General features: G+C 41.9%; 1 protein-coding gene across 1 annotated transcript; it reads right to left on the bottom strand.

Annotated features, from left to right (window-relative positions):
* Positions 1–6,408: 6,408 nt before the first annotated feature.
* Positions 6,409–8,363, bottom strand: Kdsr (3-ketodihydrosphingosine reductase). Its single transcript, XM_076323073.1, has 4 exons — positions 7,865–8,363; positions 7,071–7,500; positions 6,745–6,986; positions 6,409–6,674 (listed from the first exon to the last, which is right to left on the bottom strand). The coding sequence occupies exons 1-4, from the start codon at positions 7,973–7,975 to the stop codon at positions 6,462–6,464; spliced, it is 996 nt and encodes a 331-aa protein (XP_076179188.1). The 5' UTR covers positions 7,976–8,363; the 3' UTR covers positions 6,409–6,461.
* Positions 8,364–9,865: the final 1,502 nt, after the last annotated feature.

Consider the following 9,865-nt stretch of genomic DNA (forward strand, 5'->3'; position numbering starts at 1 on the left):
GACCGATTGAAAAGACGACTTCGACGCAAAATTGATCGTTGACTTTGAAAAAGCGATTTCAGTGCACAATTTCGAGGACAAACGAACCCAACGAGACACGATACAGCTTCTGTTTCTTATCGACGCAAATTTTTCGAAACTATCGACAAACTCGTCCCCATCGTCGATCGATAAACTCGTCGAGCTACGAATACGAAGTAATACTTCGTAGTTTTGCAAGTTCTCGTCTACTCCGCGTGTCGTCTTTCAGATTTTATCGATCGATACGCAACGATGGGGCAATCTCGATGAGGATCCACCCGTACACGACTCGGACTCGTACCGTTTCCATCGTTCCGCGTGTTCGGCCGTATAAACATACACGAACGGACGGCGGCTTTAATTTGCTTTTTCTCACAGGAATTAGGGGGTACTGTTTTTTATGATATTATATATATATATATAAATATATGTATATGTATGTACGTGCGCGAATACGTTGCACAACGGTGTTGAAATATTGAACAAGTTTCAGCTCGACGCGAAGAGCGGCGCACAGATAACACGAGAGTCACTGTGGTTTAGCGGGGCTTGAGGAGGGGGTTATAATTAGAAGAAAAAAAAAGAAAACAAAACGTTTCGCGGGGCGTTACGCGAGGACGTGATCACGGACGGGGAACTGTGTGAATAATTGCGTAAGAAAGTGAAAGAAACGGAGAGATGAAGCGAAGAAACGGAGTGCGGGAGGAGAATTGGAAGCTAGTCGAACGAGAACGAGAACGATACGTTAGAATATCTACGATTCATGTGATTGTAAATACATAGTATATAAATAACGTAACGTTAATTAACGATATGCCGTACGTGTTACACTAAAGAAACAAAAAAAATAAATAAATAAATAACGTTACTGTGTAATTTTTCGGATCGTAAACGCATTCGAATGGGTCTGGCCGCCCGTGCTAACCGGCTCGAGATCGTGTTCGATAAGCAACAGCCGGCGATGAATCGATCGAGCCGAATGGTCGAGGCTCTTTCGATCGTTTCGGACGCTCACCGAAAATACGCGTTCGATGTAACCATAGGCGTCACCGTTCTGTCAAATTCTCTCGATCGTAACGAGCGAAACAGTCCGCTGAAAACGTTTCACCGTCAGACGTACCAATAATCATTTCCCAGTACGAACGGTGTCCTCGATTTTAAATATTTGGAAATTCTGTGCAGACAACGTTACGTTTCCGTACGAACAATGTAAATTTCTTTTTTTTTCGCAATACCGATAAACGATTTTCAGGTATAACCTTCTTCGAGGTAGAGTACGTTTAACAGCGCCGTATCGTACGAGGGTTTTTCCTAATTAGAAATAATCGTGCTAATTGTATACCAATTGTATGCTAATTGATGCGTGTAACGTTACACGACGGAACTACGAGGAGAGTCCGTCGCGGGGATTCCCCGAAACTGTGCGAGCGGAACACGTGGTAGGACGAACGAGCGAACGAGAGTGAATACAGATGGCAGCACCGGCGCGCGTGCTTTTTCCGACGCGTCGATGCTACGAGGCAACAAAAAGGAGCGCGGCTGGGCGACTGGCGCGCGTTCCTGGATAGCACGGGCCGGCCACACGCGACTAAATAGATGTAACACTAATTAACGCCTAGCATAAGAACTAACAGATATAAATGAAGGATATATTGTCTGACATAATAACCAAGTGTGAACGTACACGCGTATACGTGGTAAGGGTCCGCGAGTAAGCGCGGTGAACGGTGTGCTTGTGTGTGTGTGTACGCGCGTGAATGCGTATTGCGTGGATGCGTGTTGCGTGATGCGTGCGGTGCGTGTATAGACGAGAGAGAAACGGTGAAGCGACGGTGAGTGTACACGCGAACGAGAGAGACAGCGAGTCGTGCGAAAGAATAAATAAGAGGTGAGAAAGGGAGAGAAAGAGAGAGAGAGAGAAGAAAAAGAAGGCTGTTCGTTGGACTGACGCGCTGAGGCGTTGGTCGAATGACGCACTTTAAAATAAAAAAGGGGCGACCGGGGACACACACGTTCTTTCTTGTACCGTTTCTTCCCTTTCTTCTTCCCGCGCCTCGCGACACCACTCGTGGGCGAACGACGAAGAGAACGAGCCAAAGATACACTGGCTCGCCTCGAGACCACGATTCGTAGCTACAATCTCCGCGCGTAACCCCCCCTCAAACCCTTTTCACACCCTTTCTTCGTGCAACAACCCGGTGAGTCTCACCCTCTCGCGAGGTGGAAGAAGAAAGTTGTAATTTTCCGCGCTCGTCCTCGTCGCTCCTTTGTTTGACCGAGAGACAACAAAAAAGAGAGAAAGAGTGAGACGGTGGCAGGACGAAAGACGATGGGTGGGGAGGGACGAAAGACGAAGGGAGGGGAGAATAACGACGACGACGACGACGAAGACGAAGACGACGACAACGGTGACGATTATAACGATGATGATGATAATGATGATGATGATGATGATGATGATGATGAATTAAATAAAAACGTCGTCTAAGGTATACTAACGTCGTGTAGACAGCATTGAATTTTTGTACCATTGTCTATAGTAGCTCTTAAGTGTCGCGGAGTTTTCTGTTCTTAGGAGTGCCCGCCTGCGCAGACTTCGAATACGTACTTATGTATTCTCGGTTTTGTCGATGGCCTCGCGGGGCGGATATCGGTTTCGTATCGCGAAGCTCGAACACTCGAACGACGCTCACCTCCCTCGATCGTATTACACTCGTGGAGCTTGGCGTCGTACGAGTGCGCGTCGTTCGCGCTTCGTTTTGCAAAATTTGTAACTTTGTTCGATTCCGGGTGCAAAAGTGCGTACCCACGATCGGGAGATATTCTAGGTTAGAACGTGGATCGAGAACCCCTGAGAACCTTCGCGAATCCCGCGCTCTCGACCGTACTGGTAAACTTAGTATGCACGACAACGGAGGATCTTGTTCAGAAACGACGAAATCTTCCTCGACCCGTGGATCTTTTTTCAAATGTTGCGCATTCGTGGATCCACGTGGTCCTCGTAGACCCACATCGTAATTTTCCTTCGTTCTTGATCCGTCTACCGTATGCTTGAGGAGGGGATCTTCGACCGAGCACAATGACGACGTGGATCTAGAAACTTGCAAAATTTAACCGTTTGCGCTCGAAAGGCGACGCCGGGTGTCGCCGTAGAATTTAGCTCAGCAATTCGCGTCGTACTGCGTCCAGGAAGAATTGCAAGACCTCGCGAACGAAGGTTTTCTCTTTAAATTGTAAAAATGTACGAAACATCCACGAAGAATTTAAAATTACCTAATTTTGTTGAAGATTGAACGTAATTTTGTCAAAAATTGAACGTAATTTTATTAAAAATTGAACGTAATTTTTGTTCGGAGAAACATCGTCGAACGACGCGAGAAAAAAAAAAGAATAATCTTCGAGCGCAAAGAGGTTGAAACGAATCTTGGAAGCGAAGGGGATTTTCGAACAAGGTCCTGTCTTAACCTAACGCAACGAACGACGAATGTGAACCATAATTTGATCGTGTACCGTATCTCGGTTCTCGATGAACAGAAACGATTCGTAGTAGGTGTTAAAATCCGCCCCAGCGACAAAACGCGCGCCCGTTCCCGAGAGTCGCGGTACGCGAATATCGAAAGAAGGATCCTTTTTCGTGTGATGATTGACCGTCCTGACAGTTCGTCGATGTGCTCTTACGCGTAGAGATACTCGAGTTAGTTTTTTCGATAGTAGGTAAATACGTAAAATGACAAGAAGGGGGCGTTGCGATTCTAACGGAGACAAATCGGGGATCACCGAACCGGGGCAAGCGTTGTTTTTCTCGGCCGAAGCCGCCGATCGGTCGATGATCGAAAGAAAGAAAGAACAGACGAAGAAAAACTGTCGAAGACGCTCGATTCTACGCGAAACGCGCGATCGGTGGCGGAGACCGAGTCACCGGTGAGATGATTCGCGGAGGAGAGCATGCAATGAGGAAAAAAGAGAAAAAAAAGAAAAAAAAACAAACAAACAAACGCATACTTCGTCGGTGAAACTTGTAATACCGCTGCATGCGCGAGTAACCCCGCTGTTTCGCGCGACCGACGGATGAGAAATAGTATTTCGATTCCACGAAGAGTGTAATTATGTATGATCATTGTGATTTTAACCCTCTACCGCTTATTGCCGCTGTCAGCCATGGAAGGTGTCATAGGGTACTTATTTGCGACGATATCGTGGGCGCCTTGTAAGTGTAGATAACTTTTAAGAGACAAAACCAAGTATGTACCTTAGATAAATCTTTCTGGTGTAATTGTATATTTTTTCTTTACTTCATCGGACTGTAACGTTATTTTCGTTTCACCGGGCACGTATCGGTAATGTTTCGTCATCGTTCGTTACGTGTACATACATATTTTCTTCGTGACCGTATTTAATCATTATATAGATCCATAGTTACATTTGTGTGCTCTATCGACGCGTTATCGTTTTCCGTTCCATCGGACATTTTCCGTGCTTTCGATTTCCATCGTGTTCGTATTCCGTGCACAGAGATACAATAGTTTGCAGAAACGACGTAGAGAACAATTTTAGCTGTGGAGGGTTAGAAAACGAATAAAGGGTGTATGTATATATATATGTATAAATGTACGTATATATATATATATATATATATATATATATATATGTATATATATACGGTCGTCGATCGAAACCCTCGGGACGGCGAAAGTTTCATCAATCCTTTGTAATCGGTGATGTTATTGTAAACGGTTCGTCGCGCTTCTCTTATTGTGCTACGTGTAAACGAACGAACCGCCATCTAGACTCCCGAGACTTCGTTACCATCGGGTTGTTCGGTTAGAAGTACACACGGTATCGGTTTGTTTCCGTTTCGCGACTAGATTCCCGGAAATTGAGAAACTCGGGAGTTTGGATCGCGACAATGAAACGACCCACTTAAATCACCGTGACGGGAACGTTTCAGTTTTTCGATGATGCAACAACAGCAACAACAACAACAACAACAAGAACAACAAAAGCAGAAAAGAAAGAAAGAAAGAAAAAAAATAAATAATACAAAACCTCCCCTTTTCAATGCGCGACAGATCACACGTAGCAATGGGTCTAATTAATCGTTAACGCGTGCCGTTTGCCATTTCGAACGTTCGACGAAGCTGATGACAATTAATTATTACGCAACGTACAATCGACTAATACCAAGAACGATGAAGCGAAAGAGAATGTTTCGGGGGGTGGGGGAGAGGAGAGAGAGCGGTGGTAGGAGGGATGGAAGATGGAGTAGGGATAGCGTTTGTCGAGCGCACGAATGAGCGAACATCGATTTAAAATTAACATAAATTTAATCGACGAAAACATTAAAGAGAAATAATAAAAGTAAAAGGAGAAACGCAAACGAAACAAAACATAAGCAAACAAAAAAGAAAAAAGAAAAAAAAACAGAGATAAGAAAACAAATTGAAATCTCTCGAAGCAAACCTCGTCTCGTAGATTCTACGGCAGCACACACCTTGAGCGCTTTAGGGTAAAACCGGAATAGAACTTTAACGAATCTGCGAGATGATGTCGAGGATAAACGATTGTCTGATCGAGCGCGCAGTTGCGAGACGAGCGGAAGTACGAGTGCGTGGGTGCAGTGCCTGTATGCGTGAGAGACAGAGAATAAGCGACGGGATGAGAGAGATAATAAATCAATGTTAAACCGATCATTAACGAATTTGCAATTTCGAGAGACACATCTTCGTTATCCGCCATTTCTCTGCATAAGTTCAGCCTCGGTTTCGAAAGCTGGACGCCGGCTTCCACGGGCATAAATCGCAGCCGAATCGACCGATGCTCTCTGCGTGGGGTTTTACTTTTATTTTCATTTCTTCGTCCTTTCTTTGTAAAAGGGCTAACATAACCGTTCGAGCTACCCGACATCAATGTGCTGGATATTTTTAACGCATCGGAGGGGAAGCCAGATGCGAGCATTATTACCCACGAGGCAGCATCGTCCACGATCGAACTACACATTACACACAATTCTCAGCGTTTCCGTTTTTTCAAGGTATCGTGGCAACCAGGGACAAGGAGAACTGTCCCCGTTCTATGTGTGTAAGAACCATAAAGCTTAACGAAGAACATTATACTATGAACTTACGGGATACTAAATAAAAAGTAAGCCAAACCGTTAAGTTTTTTCCAACGTGTCTTTCTTCCTTCGCGACCAAAACTGACCGCTCACGGAATCGAGTGGCCGGCCACGATCGGTTTGTTCTTGCGAACGAATTTCACACGATTCGTTAAAGAGGACACCAAGAAGCTCGATGAATGTACCGGATCGTATCAATAGGGATAGCGGAGGATAATTTTGTGATCGGAGATTTATTGCGCAGTCACTGGAGTGATTACAAACACTGTACATATTTTGCAATCGCATAAAATTTTATATTTGAGTTTCTCTTACACAAAGTACTTTATTCGGATTTCTTGTTTTTGTCACGAATCTTCATACAATTCCGTATGATTCTTTGGAAATGAACGAGGTAACAGGCACTTAAAAGACGCAAGAAACCAATTAGCATCGATTGTACAAGTAATTCCAGAACCGAACTAAACGGTGACATTCCACAGCATACAGCAGTCAATATGAAACCCTCCACGCCAACCGTGGAGAAGAATTTTCCGGCCTGTAAAATTTGTTATTCCATTGATCGCTTGTTTTCAATCGAATCTACGTGCAGTTTAAACTTTACCAACCAATGCATCCTTAAAGAGTTTGTTGGCTACCACTTCTGGACTGACCAGAGAAATGGTCTCCGATATGAGTTTTGTTTCTAGAGGTTTTGATAGCGTTTCTATAGCGAAACCTGGAGTATCCGTGTCGGGCGGTAAACTAAGAGTTACGGAAATATTATAAGGTGCTAGTTCCATGCATATACTTTCGGCCAAACCACGTAAAGCAAATTTTGTACTACAGTAAGCCGAATAGCCAAATATACCTAGATGATAAAAAATACGTATTAAAAGTAAACTTAAATCGTGTAATGGGAATAAGTTTAGGTGAAAAATTGTTAAGTACGTACCTAGTAGAGCAGCTTGAGAAGAAGTTAAAACAATAATTCCCTCCTGAGAAACTTTCATTCTTTGGACAACGGCTTTGGTACAATAATACGATCCCAAAAGATTAATATCGATCATTTTCTTTAAATCTGCTATCGTGGTATCTTCGATTTTGCCACAAATCGCAGTACCGGCACAATTAACTAACATATATATTGGACCCATAGTTTTTTCTAACTCGGTTAAAGCTTCTTCGACCGCTTTATAATCTTTGCCAACATCGAGTGATAGATATTCAACTTTCTGAATGTCTTTGTTTTTGCAAGCATGAATTATTTCGTTCCTTGCCACTTCTAATTTTTGAACATCTCTCGCAATTATTGTCACATGCGCTCCACATCTGGCAGCAGTAATTGCTACACATTTTCCTATACCGCTGGATCCACCAGTTACCTAATAAAATACGCTAGATAAACAAACAGGTAAATACAAAGAGGTACAAAATATTACATTTTTACAAACTTCTACAATTTTTAAACAAATGACAATAAATCCAAAATGTATGATTAAAAGAGACAGTAAAAGCAGGTTAAAGAATTAATACATGAAACTTACTTATTATTCTGCGTTTTCAAATTAATTGCTAATCGAAAAATTAAAAATGTTTACAAACACATCGACGAGTAAAATAATAAAAGTAAACATTGATCATTTTACTGTTTCCATAAATGAAATATTAATCTCATTTATTTTACAAAACAAATAATACGATGAATCACTTTTAGAGGTTAATGTTGGTTAGACTTCTATTACTTACAACGACATGCTTGTTATTAACGCTTTTTAAACGTCCTCGCCAAAAATGCCGTTTCACAAAGAAAATTATGATTAGTAAGGCAATTATTATTAGTACTATGATAAGTATCATTGTAATCGTTCTTCACAAAATGGTTGGCAACACTATTATTCAAATATAAACTAATTTAATTTGTTTATTTAGCTGTACATGAATTTATTCTTGATCGAGAAAGCACAGCGTACGTTTGTAAAGTTTATTAATTTGTTACGATCGTAGAAAGTTATTTGTAAACTCTTTGTTGTGGCACGCGAAAATCCGTGCGGTCCGTACGCGCCCTGGCGGTTATGGCTGGATTAGCGCGGGTGCCGAGCACGTGCTCGGCACGCAGGCAATCCACGAGCAAACTAACAACCCTACTTGGGTTCTTGGAGGTCTGCTAAGGAGCTGCCGGGTCATTAAGGCGACTTTCGCATCTTTATGGTTTTTAACAATTTTCACTTCCAGGAACACTCGGTTTGCAACTAACAATCCTACTCCAGGCTTCCGTTTCCTCCGAAACAGTTGTCCACCTCCCAAATTTCTCAGCCAATCGGATTTCAAACCGAACGCATAAAACGGAGGGTTGACACGTGCAACAGTGCAACAGTGCAACACTCAAAACAGACTGTGTAACACAGTGCAACACAGTAAACAATCAGACACAATTCTGCCAACAAGTCTGACACAGTTCACTCAACTAAACAATTTTGCCAATCAGTTTGACACAAACTCAAACAAGCGAACATTTCGTCATCAGTTAAACACTACAAGAAACATACAAGTTCGACAGTTATACAAGACACAAGAGTTCAACACAAGTTGCAAGAGTTCGACAAACAAACTACAACAAACCAGAGATCGGTGGCTAGAGTTCCGTGGGCAGTTTACACAAAATATACAACCTAACAACTTTTGACAACTCTACGCTGAATACAACACTGTTAAATACCACAACGAGACTTCGTTCTTTAAATTTCCAACGATCTCGACACCCCTAAAAAGCTGTCGAGAAGTGCGGACGACGAGACGCTTCAATTCAACACCACTTCACTATTCTAGTCACATCCCGGGCTTCGCTCGTAAAGAGCGGTTAGACGACTGAAAACATTCTTCGTGCGTGATTTATATATTGCAAATCAAATTTTAAACACTTATGCGTCATGCCTTGCATTATTTAATAAAAACTAAAAGATATTGGTAATTGGGCTCTAATATACGATAATTGTTCCTTATTGCTTGTTTTACCGGTAATTGCACATAATGCCTAACGTAAAAACTATTATCTCAAATACGATAAGGAAAATACTCAAGTTTTTGCATTGGGCTAAAAAGTTACAACAAAGGCTGTCGTATTAATCAAACAAATTTCAATAAGTTACAAATATAGTAACGTATCGATCAGCGGGCTATTATTAGAAAAAGTAACACGCATGAACGAAGATATAAAATTCTATCTAAACCTTAATCTTTACCCGGTATCGTGTGAAAAGAAATACAATATTCTCCTGTGATTCTTTACGATATCATAATTTTTCCAAAGTTTTTATCAAACTGAGGACAATAAATTCTTATCTAATCATCACCGACACGTGGCGCCACACGGCCATCTTGAAAAGTATATCGAAGTATCACGCTACTCTTAGGATAATGCTTATCCCCGGATAATGAAAATGATTGCGAATAACGATATTAACTGCAACCTTTTCTTCATTTTTCTTACGAAACAGTTATAAATCACACGTATCGGTAAATCCGTGCTCCTCGAATATAAAATAATTCGGAATTGCCAAGTCGTTCGCAAAGAATGGACAAAATTGTATGAAAAAAAAATCGAAAGGAAAGAACGAGAATATTTCCGTGAAAAAAAAAAAACAAAAAAAAAACAAACAACAATAACAAGCGTATTTTGAAACAAATTTAATATTCGACCGGTGACCAGAATGCACCGCGCGAGGAAACAGAGTCGAGATGAAAAAGCCA

This window comes from Ptiloglossa arizonensis, chromosome 11 (genome assembly GCF_051014685.1).
Source record: "Ptiloglossa arizonensis isolate GNS036 chromosome 11, iyPtiAriz1_principal, whole genome shotgun sequence".
In the NCBI taxonomy this organism is placed as follows: domain Eukaryota; kingdom Metazoa; phylum Arthropoda; class Insecta; order Hymenoptera; family Colletidae; genus Ptiloglossa; species Ptiloglossa arizonensis.

What these genes read in the sequence shown, in the direction of transcription:
- Kdsr (XM_076323073.1), bottom strand. Translation starts at nt 7,975, where the DNA reads ATGATACTTATCATAGTACTAATAATAATTGCCTTACTAATCATAATT. An exon ending in TTAATAACAAGCATGTCGTT is followed by an intron (nt 7,501 to 7,864) that starts GTAAGTAATAGA and finishes GTATTTTATTAG; the next exon opens with GTAACTGGTGGATCCAGCGG. An exon ending in TTCTCAAGCTGCTCTACTAG is followed by an intron (nt 6,987 to 7,070) that starts GTACGTACTTAA and finishes TTTATCATCTAG; the next exon opens with GTATATTTGGCTATTCGGCT.